Below are 18,804 nucleotides of genomic sequence, written 5' to 3'. Positions count from 1 at the left end.
GATTCTCAGATCGGAAACATTCCACCGCGTTAAGTAGACGCAGTCGTTCAAAGAGAGGACAGAGTAGTACACACACACACACACACACACACACACACATACACACACACACACACACACACACACACACACACACACACACACACACACACACACACACACACACACACACACACACACACACACACACACACACACACACGCACACATGCACACACAACAAAAACAACAACAACAGAGAGATAGAAACAAGACGCAGGGATCTCCTAAGATAAAATATCTTCTCTTCATCTGTCTCAAGTCTCAACGAGTTGATAGGGTCAGACTGACTTTAGTTGTTATGCTCCACATATCTGGAACAAAATCCCAGAAAACTGCAGGTCTGCTGCCTCTCTTATTTATTTTAAAACACGACTAAAGACCTTTCTGTTTGCCGCTGTCTTTGATTTAGTTACTTTAACTTTTCTTCTTTCTGTCTCTTCTGCACTGTAAAATGTTATTTATTTTTACCTCTTTTGTTTTATGAATCCTAATGTCATTGTATAATTGTGTTTCCTTTGCTTGATGTTCTGTGTAAACTAAAGCACATTGAATTGCCTTGTTGTGATGTGCTTTATAAATAAAAGTGCCTTGCCTTGCCTTGGACAGGGCGAGAGAGGTTATGACCCTCTTGTACTAGACAAAGAGAGAGAGAGACAGAGAGGTTATGTAAGTCTGGTCGTCAAAGGAACACGTTGGCCTTGTTGTCAGTGTTGGAACTGGAAAGAAAATATGTACTGTACTTTAAGATCTACAAGGTCAGGATGTGTCACATCGCGACGTGTTGTGAACTTGTAGATCTACTATTTTTGAACGATTTCGAAAAAAACGTCGTGAGAATTAGTATTTTTGAATGAAAAATACATGTTATGTCAACAGATTTCATGTCAAATACTGTTTGCAATGTGTTAATAAAGATAAGATAAGATGGGGGGTGGCAGTGGTTCAGGGGTAGAGTGGCCGGTAGAGCGGCCGGATAGAAGCAGTGAGGTTTCCAGTTCGATCCCGGGCTCCCCCTGAAGAGTTAGTGTGAAAGTGTCCTTGAGCAAGACGCTGAACCCCTAATTGCTCCCGATGAGCAGGTTGGTGCCTTGCATGGTTTCCTCCGCCATGTGTGTGTGAATGGGTGAATGTAATGTACAATTACATCTATGTATTAGCACAATTACATCTATGTAAAGCGCTTTGGATAAAAGCGTTATGTAAATGCACCATTTACCATTTAAGATAAGATAAGATGGGAAATTCAGACGCCAAAGACAGTATAGCAGTTAACAGCAAAATAATAGGTTATTAATGAAAAAAAGCCAAAAGCGCTGTGTCATCAGTTCAGACATGCTGCTGAAAACACGGCTGCCTTGAAACATTGAAACATCCACATTCAACGTTTCCGTGGTTCGCAGAAATGAAAATATCACACACACACACACACACACACACACACACACACACACACACACACACACACACACACACACACACACACACACAGACAGACAGACAGACAGACAGACAGACAGACAGACAGACAGACAGAGCGGGGTTAGAAGGAGGACAGTAAAGTCAGACAGAGACAGAGACAGGGTTTAGGGTAAAGTGACAGAGACAATATGAGAGAGCAAGAGAGCATTAGTTTGAATAATGCATGACAGGAGCAATGCTCGGTATACGCTTTAGCTCTCTCTACAAAAACAGTTACAAATGCAGGAGGAGAGAGAGAGAGAGAGAGAGAGAGAGAGAGAGAGAGAGAGAGAGAGAGAGAGAGAGAGAGAGAGAGAGAGAGGGAGAGGGCAAGTGGGGGAAAATAAATGGAATGGGAGAGATGTGAGAAATGGTGAGTCCTGTCTTGATGGTGAGATGCTATCAGAAAGGTCAAGAGGTCAGCGCCACAATCTAATCTACACTTCACACTGGCTGCCTGAGCAGACTGCAGGCAGCGGGCTGCCACTTGACTGTCAGACTGTGTGCGTGCGCGTGTGTGTGTGTGTGTGTGTGTGTGTGTGTGTGTGTGTGTGCGTGTGTGTGTGTGTGTTTGTATGTGTGACTGTGACTGTGACTGTGTGTGTGTGTGTGTTACTATACTTGTGAGGACTAAAAGAAATGAGACATTGTGACGAACCATTTTCCTGGTCCTCACATGAAACACCATTTAAAATAACTGATCTACAAGCTCACAAAGCGTGTGTGTGTTGTGTGTGTGTGTGTGTGTGTGTGTGTGTGTGTGTGTGTGTGTGTGTGTGTGTGTGTGTGTGTGTGTGTGTGTGTGTGTGTGTGTGTGTGCGTGCGTGCGTGCGTGCGTGCGTGCGTGCGTGCGTGCGTGCGTGCGTGCGTGCGTGCGTGCGTGCGTGCGTGCGTGCGTGCGTGCGTGCGTGCGTGCGTGCGTGCGTCTAATAAGTTAGAGGTGGGATGTAAGAGTTTGAGAATAGAGTGATAGTTGTAGTTGGACCGTCCAGCCATATTGTGTTCTGACCTATACTTTATATACTGTACGTACAAAACTCTATGCCAGTGGTTCTCAAAGTGGGGTTCGGGGACCCTCTGGGTTCCTGGAGGGGGTTCCCAATGGACCGTTACAGGACTTTAACTCTGAGAGTGTTCACATGGGAACCAAACAGTGTTGCCAGATTCTGTGAGAGAAACAAGCAACCAGGTCTTGGAAAACCAGCCCAAAAGAAGCGACTATGGGCCACCTGAGCCCTTTAACATACAGTACATCAGCTATTTGAAAATAGCCGATCTACAAGCTCACAACGCGTCTCTCTCTCTCCCTGGAACCAAATGCTCCCCGGGACTATTTTTTGGAACCACTGATCTATACAATACATTCTTTACTCTTTACTCTTTAATCTTTAAGACCTTTTCTTCAGTCACAGCGGATCAATAAGGACAAAATGACATCATGAGAAATGTGGTGTCTCTTGCCGACGTTCTGTTCGTCAATTCTTGCACCTCCTCCGCTAGCCGAACATCGCGATGTGATTGGTCAGACACTCCACGGGCTCGTGATTTATATAGTTTTTACTTCCTCAATCTGCCAGTTAACACATCGGGTGCCGAACACGGTTCAAACCGTGTTTTCAGTCTTTTTGTTTTTTTCGTTTTCACTTGTTAGCACTGGCATCACCCATGAACACTGTAAGAAGTAAAGGGACAGATGGATCACCGTGCCAAAAAATCTGGCTCCCATCCGCTTCCATTCTATCTCCTGGCTAAAAACCTCTGTATCTCCTTAACTTTTTACAGTGGGCAAAACGAGTCATTCTCGATGCGCGATCGCTCCGCAATGGTGACTCGCATGAGACATGTTGTTGTTCCAGGCTTTAGCCAGGACCATCCATTGCTGTGCACACATGCATTGTTTACGTGCGTGTGCTCGCCGTGGAGTCCACAGCTCTAAACAGCGTTGCAGACGGTGAGATTTCTGGCACCGAACGTAATCTGTTATTATAAAATTCTGGCACTGTTAAGTACCGTGGATACTTTTTTTTTTATGTAAATCTTTTTATTGGAGAATAACAATTTTAACATCCAGCCATTAAATAATACAGCTCACCATAGTTTTGTTTTTAAACAAGAAAAAATAAAACACAATATCACAAGATGAAAATAAAATGACGGTAAACGATAACACAAAGAAAAAACGGAACAAAAAAACAGACAAATAGAAACAGTTAACATTACCCACCCACCTACCGACTTACCTAACCCCTACATGCCTTAGCAATGAATACATAAAAAAAAACAGATCCATCATCTTAACTTCTCCACCGTGGACACTTTTGAGGAAAGGTTCGGCTGAGGATAATCCCTCTCTGAGCGACTGCAAACACAACCAGATGGCAATTAATGAACGGAGAGAGATAACACACTCTTTGTTTGTCCATTCTTGTCTTTTGCCAGAAATGGCAAAATCTCAGAGACAGATGATGTCAAAGAATATTGTTTGGTTGGACAAGCCCTGCCCAACCAAGTTTGGCGTTGTTTGGAGTATGCTGTGTCCTTTACCCTCCCTCCATGTCTGTGTCTTATGTCCTGCTATATGGCTGTGTCCTATATACAGTATGCTCTATGTCTGTGTCCTATATATTTTCTGTGTCTGTACTTTATGTGTCCTATGTCTGAATCCTATGTCCTATGTCTATGACGTCCTATGTCTGAATCTTACATCTTATATCTAAGTCAAATGTCCTGTGTGTGTGTGTGTGTGTGTGTGTGTGTGTGTGTGTGTGTGTGTGTGTGTGTGTGTGTGTGTGTGTGTGTGTGCGTGCGTGTGCGTGTGTCCTTTAGGAAGCTGTACTGGACAGATGGAGACAACATCAGCATGTCCAACACAGACGGCAGTAACCGCAGTCTGCTGTTCAGCGGTCAGAAGGGTCCAGTGGGTGAGTGTCTGTCTCTCTGATGATGATGATGATGATGATGATATGTTGTGTGTTCTTAATCACTGTGCACCACAGCGCACCCAGTGGCCGGGTCCACTCATTACACTTTGTCTCATATGGTTTGCAGGTCTGTCCATTGACTTTGACAGTGAGCAGCTCTACTGGATCAGCTCGGGGAATAGCACCATCAACCGCTGCCAGCTGGACGGCTCGGGCCTGGAGGTCCTGGAGGGGGTGAAGGGCAAACTGACCAAGGCCACGGCTCTGGCTATCATGGGTACTGTGTGGGCCTCTTGATTGATTGATTGATTGATTGATTGAATACTTTATTAGTCAGAAATGTAACCAGCACGTGGTACAATTAGACATAAAGGTTTCATGACATTCATTTTTTTAGAATTTTTTTATGACCTCAATTACACCCCAAAAAACTAAACTTTGAACATTCAGTGGATTTTCTGTGGTTTTCTGAATAATTAGGCTAAAAAAAGTGCTGGAATTGGCCCCTGGACTTTGATGTCACAGTCCATTAATCCCACCCCCTCTCCTCCCCGCCCCTCCCCTCACCTATCCTTCTCCTTTGATGGGGGCTGAGCAGAGGCGACGATTGACAGGCAAAAGTGGATTATGCTTTAGTTTAGGCCATGGACCCCCATTTTATATGCTTTTATCTCCAATTTACTGTAAAATACTAGTGTTAATTTAACTCTTGTACACTTCAAGAGTGTACAACTTCTATTTGCACACCCTTAAATGTACAGACCTGTAAGGGACAAGGTTCCTAACCATCAGTCATTTAGCTAAAACTATTATAGAACATGTAGCGTGTGGAATGACTGAATTAAATGCACGTAACGCTATAACACCGAACACGTCTCCCCTTCGCTTCCTTCAGGAGAAAAGTTATGGTGGGCCGACCAAGGCGCCGACCAGATCGGAACGTGCGACAAGAAGGACGGAGGCAACTGGAAGGTTTTGAGGAACAGCACGTCTCCCATGATGCACATGAAGATCTACAACGAAACCGTGCAGACAGGTACGGGCGCCGTGGGGTCTATGTCGGGACCCGCCCCCCTTACGTCCTGCGTCACACACAGTGTTGTGTGCCTTTTGCTCTTTCTCGTCTTCTAGCGTTGGGTCGTCTTGTCAAGCTAAGCTAGGCTAGCTATGTTGAACCTCCTATTTTCAGAACCAAAAATATGTTTTTTAGTTTTATATCAATATTCAAGTACTATATATGCAGTTTTCAAAATAGATTATAACTGATTCCCTCCCTATCGGTATGCAAATAGGACGCTTGTCCGCACGCCTGCCTTGCATCTGTGTTAGATTTCTGAACCCCCTCACCGGGCTCCTCTCCAAGTAAAGGAGCAGTGGCTCTCTCCAGGATGACAATCTAAGGACATGCCAGCCACCCTCCTGAATAAACTCATTTTGGCTGCTTGTGTCCACCATCTTGTTCCTTCGCTCATAACCCACATTTCATGACAATAGGAGAGAGAAGGAACAAAACATTGACCAGTAGATCGAGAGCTTTGTCTTTTGGCTGAGCTCCCCCGCTCCCGATCCTCCCCTCGCCCTGTGAGCAAGACCCCGAGATACTTGGACTCATTTATTTGGGGTAAACCACGCCCACCCAGTGGCGGCAGTGGCTCAGGGGTAGAGTGGCCGGTAGAGCGGCCGGTTGGCAACCGCGAGGTTCCCGGTTCGATCGCGAGCTCCCCCAGTTAGAGTTAGTGTCGAAGTGTCCTTGAGCAAGACGCTGAACCCCTAATTGCTCCCCGATGAGCAGGTTGGTGCCTTGCATGGTTTCCTCCACCATCGGTGTGTGAATGTGTGTGTGAATGGGTGAATATAACGCACAATCGATGTAAATCGCTTCGGATAAAAGCGCTATATACAGTAAATGCACCATTTACCATTTACCACCCAGCTGAAACACCTGGTTTTTAGTGAGTCCTGGGGTTCTTTCAACATTTCTTTCCTTTTTTCAGTCAAATCACCCGTGAAACCATGGGTCTCTCCATTATATCCACTTGAGTGCCATTTTCACAGTGTGATGGCTGCAAATAAGCACCGGTATCATTCTGATTGGCTGTTTGTTTGACTGCTCGTACCACTGTGTTTATCTGAGCTGCTTACGTGTGTCTGTAATGTTGTTTCCCCATGCAGGCTCCAATCTGTGCAGCACTAACAACGGAGACTGTTCCCAGCTGTGTCTTCCTACGTCGCCCACCACCAGAGCCTGCATGTGCACCGCAGGCTACAGCCTGCGCAGCGGGCAGCAGTCCTGTGAGGGTAAGTAAAGCCTTGCCCAGCCATGAGGCCCATAGAGTACAGTACAGTACAGTACAGTACAGTACAGTACAGTACAGTACAGTACAGTACAGTACAGTACAGTACAGTACAGTACAGTACAGTACAGTACAGAACCCCGACCTCCCAATCACAGGGCAGACACTCTAACCACAAGGCCTGACACTCATAAATGAATGTGACTAAATCAGTGGTTCTCCAACTTTTGTGTATCAAGGACCCCCACAATGATATGGTTGATTTGTGTTCAAACTAAATCACAATCATTCAAAAATTCTCAAACATTTTCGATATTTTTTCAAAAATAGCAGAGCGTCTGTCTGTCTGTTTGAAAACCAAACGGTCAACGCTGGGCAGTGGTAGAAAAAGTACAATTATTTTTTACTTAAGAAAAAGTATCAATACTGCGATGTAGACAAGTAAATGTCCGGAATAAAAAATGTACTTGAGTAAAAGTACAAAAGTATTGGTATCAAAATGTTAAAAAAAAATGTAATAACAAATCTACAAGCTCACAATGCCTCGCACTTGTAGATCGGCTATTTGCAAATGGCCGAAATGTATATAGGGCTGAAGCATAGAGTTAAAAATAATAGAGAGGGCACCCGAATTCTCCTCCCATCCACTTGCATTGAGTTGCTCACCCAGCGCATGGGCCTGTTTGAACCCTTCTTCCGGGTTGGAAATTTGGTGGGCGAGGCCTATTTGGGGCTCCAAACGCGTCACTTCTGTGACGCGTTTTGCGTCACAGTGACGCGTTTTGCGTCACAGAAGCGCGCAGCCCCGTGCGCAAGCTCATGCGCATGCTCGTGAGTCGAGCCCATTGGTCGAAACCGTTTCCTCGTTCATGTGTTGAAGCCCCAGGCCTGCACGCGCCTGCACTACCATGAATGGCCAGCATGTTCAATTGGCTTCAGTGAAACCACTGGGTTCTGGGGGCTTGGGCTGAAGTGGTTAATGAATGTATTGTAATAATAATCAAAATCTACAAAGTAACTAGTAAATAAAGTTTTCAAATAATTGTAGTGGAGTAAAAGTACAATATTTGCCTCTGAGGTGCAGTGGAGTAGAAGTAAAAGTACGGAAACTGTAAACACTGTAAAGTAAAAAATACCTCAAAATTGTACTGAAGTACAGTACTTGAGTAAATGTACTTAGTTACTTTACACCACTAATGCTGGGTGCTTGTTTTGCTCTTTGCTCCAGGCGTGGGCTCTTTCCTGCTCTACTCGGTTCATGAGGGCATACGTGGCATCCCCCTGGACCCCAACGACAAGTCTGACGCCCTGGTGCCAGTGTCGGGCACGTCCCTGGCTGTGGGCATCGACTTCCACGCTGGTAAGTGAGGCCTCGACGCTCCTTTTGTCAAAACACATCGTTGCTGTCTCCATATTCTACCTTTTTTTGTGTTTTTTTTCTGTGAATGAACGCCCTACTTGATCATACTGCAGCGTCACACACAAAACATCAAAAGTAGCAGATCTACAAGCTCGAAACGCGGCGCAAAGCGAGTCAAGCGACGCGTTTTGAGCTTGTAGATCTGCTACTTTTTCAATTTTTTTGGACATATGAGGTTTCCACCCGACAGAGACCACATACTCCATCGCATCACGGTGTCGCATGCCGGAAATAGCGGAGAGAAAGATTGCTCACAAGCTTGTAGATCGGCTATTGTCAGGCAGCACGCCACACTGGCATAACAACAAAGAGTGGATTACATAGTGAGATTACATCATATATTACATAATAGATTAAAATGTATTTAAAGGCGTTTGGTACCATTGATGTAAGCTGGCATGGTAAACTATTCACCACTGTAAACAGTATTGTATTCAATAGACTCCTTTCAGTTCAGTTCTTTGAACTGAACTGATATATCTTTGTCAAATAATAAAAAAAATATTTGACAATCTACAAGCTCACAACGCCTCGCAAGGCGTTGTGAGCTTGTAGATCTGCTATTTTCAAAATTTTTGTGAAAATTGTGAAAATAGTCAAACTAAATGTAATACCTCAACTCCTACTTTCGGGGTGGGGGGTCCGCAGTTCAAATATGATTATTTTGGGGGGTCGCGGCCTGAAAAGTTTGAGAACCCCTGCTCTAATGTGTCCCTGTCCCTTGTCCGTCCTCCCAGACAACGACACCATCTACTGGGTGGACATGGGTCTGAGCACCATCAGCAGAGCCAAGAGGGACCAGACGTGGAGGGAGGACGTGGTCACCAACGGCATCGGACGGGTGGAGGGCATCGCCGTCGACTGGATAGCAGGTGATGACAACATCCTCTCTGTCTGTCTGTCTGTCTGTCTGTCTGTCTGTCTGTCTGTCTGTCTGTCTGTCTGTCTGTCTGTCTGTCTGTCTGTCTGTCTCTCTCTCTCTCTCTCTCCCTGTGTGTGTGTGTGTGTGTGTGTGTGTGTGTGTGTGTGTGTGTGTGTGTGTGTGTGTGTGTGTGTGTGTGTGTGTGTGTGTGTGTGTGTGTGTGTGTGTGTGTGTGTGTGTGTGTGTGTGTGTGTGTGTGTGTGTGTGCGTGCGTGCGTGTGTGTGTGTGTGTGTGTTGCAGCAGTCTAGGATGGAAGATGTCAGTGAAAAACACAGGGCTATTGTGGGAGGGCGAGAGAGAGAGAGAGAGAGAGAGAGAGAGAGAGAGTCACATGACAGTAGTGTAGACGGCTAGAGACTGCAGCATGAGTAATGGACCTGTTCAGCATCACTCACATTGTCTCTCCTCTCCTCTCCTCTCCTCTCCTCTCCTCTCCTCTCCTCTCCTCTCCTCTCCTCTCCTCTCCTCTCCTGGCTCTACTGCACTCATTCTTAACCTGTCTCAACCACCGCCAGCTTGATATGCATTAAAGGGCCAGACCACTGTGGTAGAGGTTTGGGGTTGTGTAGTTACCTTGCCATGATGTATAACTCCAAAGGTGGCCAAGAAATCTAAAATAATTGAAGAGTGACAATGGAACAATTATTATTGATGTCTTGCCCACCTTTGGAGTTACATCATGGCAAGGTAACTACACAACCCAAACCTCTACCAAAACGTGGTCTTGCCCTTTAAGCCATATGAACCCCAGTTAACTCTGATTGTACAAATGGAACCAAATGGACCCTTACGGGTAATTTGTACACTCTGAGAGTGTACAAATTATGGATGCACGATATGACATTTCTGTCCGATACCGATAAACCCATATCAACATTGCCTTCATGGTCGATAACCAATATTTACCCGTGCTAATATTTATCTGCATGAAAAACAAGTTCAAATGTTGCCCATTCTGAAAAAAAAACACACGTACACACTGAAAAAACAACAAAAAAAACAATGTCTCTTTTTATAACAAAACTAGGAATGCACAATATTTACATTTTGGCCCGTAGCCGAACATAAAAAACAATTTAAATGCAGTATTTAAATGTTTTCCAACTTGTTGACCTTCTCAAAGATTCCGCATTAAAACAAATTAAATGAATCTGTAGCCTTCAACCATCACAAAAGGCTTTGTATCAGGCAGTCTCAGTCTAAACCGTGAGAAAATACTGTTATGGTAATATAAGCTACAGGCTAGTGATGCACTTTAGATTTGTGTTTTTATGGTTTGATTTGTTAGGGATTTTAGATTTGTTTCAGTGTTTTGTATTTTAAAGGCACAATAATAATATGAATCAAAATCACTTGTCTATTTTCATTCTGAGACCCTGCTCAGGATTCTTAAAGTTCTTTTGTTTTTGTTATTTTTTGTGTTCTTTTTGTTTTAGTTTTCTGACCATGTCCTCAATGGAACTGACCACAGCGGGGTAAACAAAAAAACTCACTCTGAGATTTGAGCCCAGGGGCTGGGAGACATCTCCGGGCGCTTTCCATTGAATGAATGAATTAATGAATGAATTTATTTGGTGAGAAAAGGGGAAAAATATCACAGAGGATGAAAAACACAGTAAAGCCCTGAGGCGTATTTCTGACTGTTTTGTGAAAAACACAGAACAGTCACAACATAACAGAGACGAGTACATATAACTATGACACAAGTAGCAGCATCAGGCAACAGCATTACACTTTACTGGCAAACAGTCTAGAATCAGATCATTCTTTATTGTCACATCACAGGTTTACAGAAGCATAGAAGTGGGTGAAATTAGTTTTCGTGCATGGTTCCCATCGTATCGTTATTTCCTTAGAAGAAAGAAAGGGAAGAAGAAGAGGGGGGGGATCAAACAAGACAAAAAGATATAGATATACGTATGGGCGTTAGTTAAAGGGACACTTCACCCAAAAAAAACGTTGTTTCAATGGATTAGTCACCCCATGGAGACTTGAATTCATGGATATTTTTTAGTTTTTGTCTCATTCCTAAGACAATAATTTGATGACCAGCGGACCAGTAGACAGCGGTTCCGGTAGGAGACACAACGACTCGTTGTGTCTCCTACCGGAACCGCTGCCGGTCATCAAATTATTGTCTTAGGAATGAGACAAAAAACTATACAAATATCCATGAATTCAAGTCTCCATGGGGTGACTAATCCATTGAAACAACTTTTTTTTGGGTGAAGTGTCCCTTTAAGGTGCTAGAAAAAAAGACAAGTCAGTGCGTTGTACATGGGATTAAGCCTTAAGGTGCAAAAATGTCAGTGCGTGTCGACCCCATAATCCACATAAGGTAGACTGACAATCCACAAGCAGGTCCATGAGGAAGAGCAAAGAAAAAAAGTCAAGTCGCTTGTCGGTACAAATCCACAGTCTACGCACCTTTACGTATTTAATTTAATTTACTAACTAAAACCAGTGGTGGAAAAAAGTACTCAAATTCTATACTTAAGTAAAAGTACCAATACTGCAATACAGAAATACTATGTTACAAGTAAAAGTCCAGAATAAAAAATGTACTTGAGTAAAAGTATGAAAGTATTTAATAGCATCAAAATTTACTTAAAGTACCAAAAGTAAAAGTACTGAAATGTTTGAAAATAGCAGATCTACAAGCTCACAACGCGTCGCGATGCGACGCGTTGTGAGCTTGTAGATCGGCTATTTTCAAATAGCCTATGTATAAAATAGGGCTGAAGTGGTTAATGTATGTTTCATAATATCATAATTTATATCTGAAAAGTAACTAGTAACTAAAGTTTTCAAATAATTGTAGTGGAGTAAAAGTACAATATTTTCCTCTGAGATGTAGTGGAGTAGAAGTAAAAGTATTGGAAATTGGAAATACTCAAGTAAAGTACAAATACCTCAACATTTTACTTAAAGACGGGGTGCCGTGATTTTCAGTGATCCCCCCCCCCCCCCCTAAAACATAATCATCAGGTATTATGGTTATACTAGGAGGAAGATTTTTTTTCAAAAAAGTGTACAGAAATTGTTAAAATTATGTTTTTATGTGGACACGCCTCCAGTTCATTAAGTATACCTGGTTCTCACCTTAGCACCTCCTCCACCACCTTAGCACCACCCACCTGTCCTAGTCCCTCCTCCTCCTCATGCCCACACCTGTTGTGTTATGATAATGAGGGGGAGGGTATATTTTTACTATGACACTAAAGCGCTGTTTCTCTATTGGCACGTTTGACCCTCAAGGTTTCAGCCTCCAGGTAGAAACTCAAAATAGTCAGAGAAGACATAAAACATCATAAAAACACCACCAGGGGGCTTAATGAAGTTCTATCAACCTCACAGACGCATGAAAAACAGAAAAAGTGCAAAACCATGGCACCACCTCTTTAAATACAGTACTTAAGTAAATGTACTTAGCTACTTTCCACCACTGACTAAAACCAGGAGTGAAAAGAGGGCATTACTTTGATTGTTTGATTTGAGAAGCACTCTGTTTCAGATATGTGGGCAACGTATTCCAATGTCTTGCTGCACTATATCGAAATGAATTTCCACATCACCACAAATTGAACTGTTCGTTACCGGGATGGTGTCTGTCTGTCTGTCTGTCTGTCTGTCTGTCTGTCTGTCTGTCTGTCTGTCTGTCTGTCTGTCTGTCTGTCTGTCTGTCTGTCTGTCTGTCTGTCTGTCTGTCTGTCTGTCCTTCATAATAAATCCCTTTTTCCTCCTTCCTTCACACAGGAAACATCTACTGGACGGACCAGGGCTTCGACGTGATCGAGGTGGCCCGGCTGAACGGCTCCTTCCGCTACGTGGTGATCTCCCAGGGTCTGGACAAACCCCGCGCCATCACCGTCCACCCCGAGAAAGGGTAAGAGGAGGGCAACCGTACCAATTGCCTCTACTCGTTCCAGTCAATTAGCGTTTAGTTTTAGTTCATTTTGACAAACTTTTGGCGGGTTAAAGGTCAGGGTTAGGGGGTTGAGGGTTAAAGGTCCCTCCCAACACACTGGATGTGTTTGTTTCATGCAATTCTTTTTGCATCAATTTAAATAAACAGCTGTTTTTGTCATGAGTACATCCACACAGAACAGGAATATTACACCATGATAAAGTGACATCATTCATTTTCCAAACAAGGTCGATTTTTTCACCGCGAATAAAAGCAGCATCAACATGCATGAATGGTTTGATGTGTCAGTTTCATTTCTTTTCACAATGTTTTTGGTGTTCCTGCAAGGTTATAAATACAATTGTGTGTGTGTGCGTGTGTGTGTGTGTGTGTGTGTGCGTGTGTGCGTGTGTGCGTGTGTGCGTGTGCGTGTGCGTGTGCGTGTGCGTGTGCGTGTGCGTGTGCGTGTGTGTGTGTGTGCGTGTGCGTGCGTGTGTGCGTGTGTGCGTGCGTGTGCGTGCGTGTGCGTGTGCGTGTGCGTGTGGGTGTGGGCGTGTGTGTGTGTGTGTGTGTGTGTGTGTGTGTGTGTGTGTGTGCGTGTGCAGGTATCTGTTCTGGACAGAGTGGGGTCAGTACCCTCGCATTGAGCGCTCTCGTCTGGATGGAACTGGTCGAGCGGTCCTGGTCAATGGCAGCATCAGCTGGCCCAACGGTATCTCCATAGACTACCAGGTACTGTGTCACCACCTCTCAAACTTGTTCAAGTCAAGGACCCCCAAATTAAATAATGTATTTGACAGTGGACCCCCATCGGAAAATGTTTTGCTTTACTTTTGTTCTCAAAGTGGGGTCCGGGGACCCTCAGGGGTCCTTGAGGGGTTTCCGGGGGGGACCCCAGCGACATTTTGTTAATACAGCACACTCAATTGAACCCCTTTATCCATATGTTATACGTTGGCTATTCAAAAATAGCAAATCTACAAACTCACAGCATACACCTGCTATTTTCGGGAAAATAAAATAAGTTTTGAAGGTATTGGACATCTTTTATAACTATTAACTGTTTAACTGCCAGATTAAAATTGTTATAGTGTCACCCCAGTGCCAGCGAAAACTAGTGTTTTTATCTACCTTTGAAAAGTCATGGAATATTTTCTGTGAACGCACGGTGATCCCCTCATTACACACACAGGGGTCTCGTAGAATTCAGGGGGGAAAAAAATTATCCGATCGCGGTAATCCATTCCATAGTTGAAATTAGCATGTTTTGCCAAAAATACAGAGTCAAACACAGGAGCCGAGATACAGAATATTTCCCTAATATTTTAACTTTAAGGAAGTGAATGGAGCAGCAAATCTTTGGATTGCGTTATCTCCTAGTTCTGAGTGTATAACGCAGGGGTCTTCAACAGGGGGTCAGGGACCCCTAGGGGGTCCTCAGAGTTACTACAGGGGGGTCGCCAAATCTTTGTGTGATAGGATAATTTATTTTACATTAACCACTTGAACCCTCCCTTTTCTGAGGAGAACTTTAACCAAAAATAGCAGATCTACAAGCTCACAACGCCTCGCAGTGCGAGGCGTTGTGAGCTTGTAGATCTGCTATTTTTGGCAAAGAGGTTTGGTGTGGAGGGAAAAAAAGAGCAGACCAAGTAAAAAAAAATATCTGAAACACAATTTTGTACAATATAAGGGCTGAGGGGTCCCTGCTTCATCTCTCTCTCAGCTAAGGGGTCCTTGGCCTGAAAACGTTGAAGGCCCCTGGTCTAACGCGTCAATGGCACTGTGGACCAAGTACCAATTGACTTGAAAACGCATCCACGGCAGTAAAAGAGTTAAAAAAAAATAGGCGTTGACTTTTTACAGGGGCCAGTTTTCAATTGCAGCCGCCTGTAAGTGCTCTTTTATGTATATTTCTATGTGTAGGAGAGCATGCTGTACTGGTGTGATGCGAGGACAGACAAGATCGAGCGCATCAACCTGGAGACGGGGGAGAACAGAGAGGTGGTGCTGGCCACCAACAACATGGACATGTTCTCTGTGTCCGTCTTTGAGAGCTACATCTACTGGAGTGACAGGTTCAACGCTCACTTCCTTTCTGTTCCGTCTGTTGTTGTCCTTCAGATCCTTGCTGTCAGGGTTGCCAGATTCTGTGAGAGAAACAAGCAACCAGGTCTAGGAAAACCAGCCCAAAAGAAGCGACTATGGGCCACATGAGCACTTTAACATATACATCAACTATTTGAAAATAGCAGATCTACAAGCTCGTAGCTTGTAGATCGGCTATTTTCAAACAAAATATTGCGGGGAAATTATAATAAGCAGATCTGGCAACCCGGCTTGCTGTGTAACTGACCTCCACCAATTTGCACTTCTTCTTTTACAACTGATATATATAAAGCTCTGTTATACAGAAGATTGCAGATCCACAAGCTCACAACCGTGATGCTTTGCGAGCTTGTAGATCTGCAATTTTTACGCACACGACACCTACTGTATGTCCCAGCTTAAAGGGTTAAGTACAAATCTGGCTTTATTTCCTCCACAGAAGATGGTTTGCTATACCTCCAGCCAACTTATAACATTTGCTTTGTGTGTGCTTTGTGTGTGCGTGTGTGTGTGTGTGTGTGTGTGTGTGTGTGTGTGTGTGTGTGTGTGTGTGCGTGTGCGTGTGCGTGTGTGTTCCCTGTGTTCTAGGACTCACGCCAACGGCTCCATCAAGAGAGGCAGTAAAGACAACGCCACTGACTCCGTGTCCCTGAGGACGGGCATCGGAGTGCAGCTCAAAGACATCAAGGTGTTCAACCGCGCCAGACAGCAAGGTACTACAGACCACTGATCTCATTCCCCCCAGATTCGGCACAAACGTGGGGATGAATTCATTCTACTGTTATGCCACCAAAAATGTGGAATGCCCTACAGACCGCCAGACATCAAAAAGTGAGACTCTCTACCCACCTTCAAAACCGCCATAAAAGAGCACCTGTCTGCAATTACATCCAATCAGCTCAACTCACTCAACTCATTAAAGGTTCCATGACATTCATTTTCACTTTTTTTACGTTTTTTGGGGGGTTTTATGACCTCAATTACACCCAAAAAATCACACCCTGTGTGAAGTGGGCGGTGTCTAATCTGTCTAAGCTAATCACAATACTGAATGGAGTCAACCAATCATGTACAAAAGATAAATACATTTATTGAAACACTCTTTGATGGACGAAACCATAACTTGAAAAAAACCAATTTATGTTTTTTTTCAAGTTATGGTTTCTTATATAGAGCGTCGCAGTTCCCGCCCACTTCCTGTTTTTTTTGGTGCCGGAAGAAAAAACTCAATGCATTTTTCCATTGACATTTCCAAAAATATTTATATCTATTAATTTAAGCTTCGAATCAAGCCATCATGAGATGACATGAATCATGACCATAAAACGTTTTTTTCTGTGATTTCTTTTATATTTTTTATAATTTAATTATATGATATACTATATTTAATAAATACCCTTTGTTTTGCCGTTTTCCAAAAAAAAATAATCACAGAATCAAACGTTTTATGGTCATGATTCATGTCATGTCATGATGGCTTGATTCGAGGCTTAAATTAATAGATATAAATATTTTTGGAAATGTCAATGGAAAAATGCATTGAGTTTTTTCTTCCGGCAGGAACTGCGACGCTCTATAGGGCTATGCACATGTGTCATGTGACACTGGCCAATCAGAGTCCTGAATAGATTGTGATTGGCCAATCACGGTGCAGGATAATTGTACAAATTTCCAAACCTCACTTTTAGGGGCGGTTTCACTGCCCAAGATATGTGTACATTTTTCCAAATCTCACTTATAGGGGCGGTTTCACCGCCCAAAAAACTGAACTTTGAACATTCAGTGGATTTTCTGTGGTCTGGGGTTTTCTGAATAATTAGGCTGAAAAGTAATCTGTGATTGCCCCTTGGAGAGTGAAGTCACAGGCCATTAATCCGGCCCACTCCCCTCCTCGCCCCTCCCCTATCCTTTCCTTTGGGGGGGGGGGGGGGGGGTGGAGCAGAGGTGATGATTGACAGGCAAAATCCCTCAACAGCGACACCCACAGGCAAAGATTTGTTTTTTTTATTGCAGTTGAAAATGCTTTAGAAATGTGAGAGAAAAACACCTGAAATGGCTCACTAGAGTGGAATTTTCAGTTAAAACTTTTTATACACGTTTGAAGGACCACAACAAAGGCTTTTAATGTGTTGTAAAACTGAATGTCATGAAACCTTTAAGCAACAACAACAAAATAGTGGGTTGTGCAGGTGAGATTTAGAAAAACCCTGTGGGGTTCATAAAGTTAATCTCACCTCATTTAACTCATTGACTGCCACGTCGGCCCGAGGTCCACACTGAGCGGTGCGACGCGTTGTGAGCTTATCGGCTATTTAATGAAACCAAGTGTAAAATCAGTCATTTACGACGCCATCAAGGCACCGCAACATACATTTTAGTAGACTAAATCAACTGTAGATTTAGTCGACTAAAACTAGACAAAGATTAAATACATTTCAGATTACTGCTAGCGCGGCACCGAGTGCCGTGCTATGAGCTTGTAGATCTGCAAATTTTTTTAAATCGTGAACATTTGTGCAAATATTTGAAAATATATATTTTAAAGCGAACATTTGTGACTCAAATCTTTGCTTCTGGAAGTCAAAATATTGTACAAATGTTCGCTTAAAAAAATATATATATTCAAAGATTTGCACACATTTTCAAGTTTTTTCAAAAATAGCAGATCTACAAGCTATGAGCTTGTATATCTTCTATTTTTGAATAGCCAAAGACATCTAAAATGACAGAGATGGGTTCCCGGATTGAATGGGTTAAAAGACTATGACTAAAACTCAACCAATTTTTTTTGTCAAAATTCACACTGAATCACCCGGTTGCCGTCTTAGGAGTGAGAATGCGTTACCCTACTTTTTAATTTCTGGTCTTGCAGGAACCAACGTGTGCAAGGACAACAACGGCGGCTGCCAGCAGCTGTGTCTGTTCCGCGGCGGCACCGCGCGCACGTGCGCCTGCGCCCACGGCATGCTGGCGGAGGACGGCGCCACGTGCCACGACTACGACGGCTACCTGCTGTACTCGGAGCGCACCATCCTGAAGAGCGTGCACCTGTCGGACGAGAACAACCTCAACGCGCCCATCAAGCCCTTCGAGGACCCCGAGCACATGAAGAACGTCATCGCGCTGACCTTCGACTACCGCGGCGGCGGCGGCAAGGGCGCCAACCGCATCTTCTTCAGCGACATCCACTTCGGCAACATCCAGCAGATGAACGACGACGGCTCGGCGCGCAGGACCGTGGTGGAGAGTGAGTATTTGTTTAGTATATATTTTGTAAAAGAAAATCTCATCTTTGCTCTTTCTAAATTGCCCTTTTCATTGCTTTGAACTTTTCATTGGAAGAGACTGGCAGTGCATTCACCCACCGTGCAAATCTGCCATTTTTACTAGAGGCTGTTGTTTTTATTTTCGGGGAGGTTGCCAACCACATACTGTATGCCTAGAAAGAAACATCTCTCTGCACATCCTCCTATAATTCGACAAAACTCTGTGCGGGTTGTGAGCCCAAAATCTCTTCTGCCCGTTTCTCCTCAGTGGCTGGAGCAATTGATCTGCATTTGCACACAGCCATTCACCAGTACCATGTGCACGGAACAGCCAAGCCCGTTTTTCGCTTTCCCCAAATGTCAGCTGTTTATTAGCGTTTTTGTGTTTGCTGGCTCCTGGGTTGCCAAATCATGTGCGCATATCCCCCCCACGGGTATGGTCTAGCCAGAATTAATTTCTGAGA

The 18,804-nt window shown here is 43.9% G+C and overlaps 1 protein-coding gene across 1 annotated transcript in view; it reads left to right on the top strand.

Annotated features, from left to right (window-relative positions):
* LOC308081788 (low-density lipoprotein receptor-related protein 1-like) overlaps nt 1-18,804 on the top strand; it is a 285,687-nt gene that overhangs the window by 188,187 nt on the left and 78,696 nt on the right. Inside the window, exons 31-41 of the mRNA XM_080423412.1 lie at nt 4,327-4,421; nt 4,549-4,698; nt 5,317-5,457; nt 6,594-6,719; nt 7,944-8,075; nt 8,873-9,007; nt 12,815-12,944; nt 13,571-13,697; nt 14,892-15,043; nt 15,663-15,787; nt 17,947-18,321. Coding sequence (XP_080279538.1) covers nt 4,327-4,421; nt 4,549-4,698; nt 5,317-5,457; nt 6,594-6,719; nt 7,944-8,075; nt 8,873-9,007; nt 12,815-12,944; nt 13,571-13,697; nt 14,892-15,043; nt 15,663-15,787; nt 17,947-18,321 — 1,688 coding nt within the window. The remainder of the gene's footprint in view (nt 1-4,326; nt 4,422-4,548; nt 4,699-5,316; nt 5,458-6,593; nt 6,720-7,943; nt 8,076-8,872; nt 9,008-12,814; nt 12,945-13,570; nt 13,698-14,891; nt 15,044-15,662; nt 15,788-17,946; nt 18,322-18,804) is intronic.

Source organism: Gymnoscopelus braueri (genome assembly GCF_963280865.1).
Source record: "Gymnoscopelus braueri genome assembly, chromosome: 3".
Classification (NCBI taxonomy): domain Eukaryota; kingdom Metazoa; phylum Chordata; class Actinopteri; order Myctophiformes; family Myctophidae; genus Gymnoscopelus; species Gymnoscopelus braueri.
The sequence above is the reverse complement of the archived record's forward strand: the minus strand, read 5'-3'. Positions and strand labels throughout refer to the sequence as shown.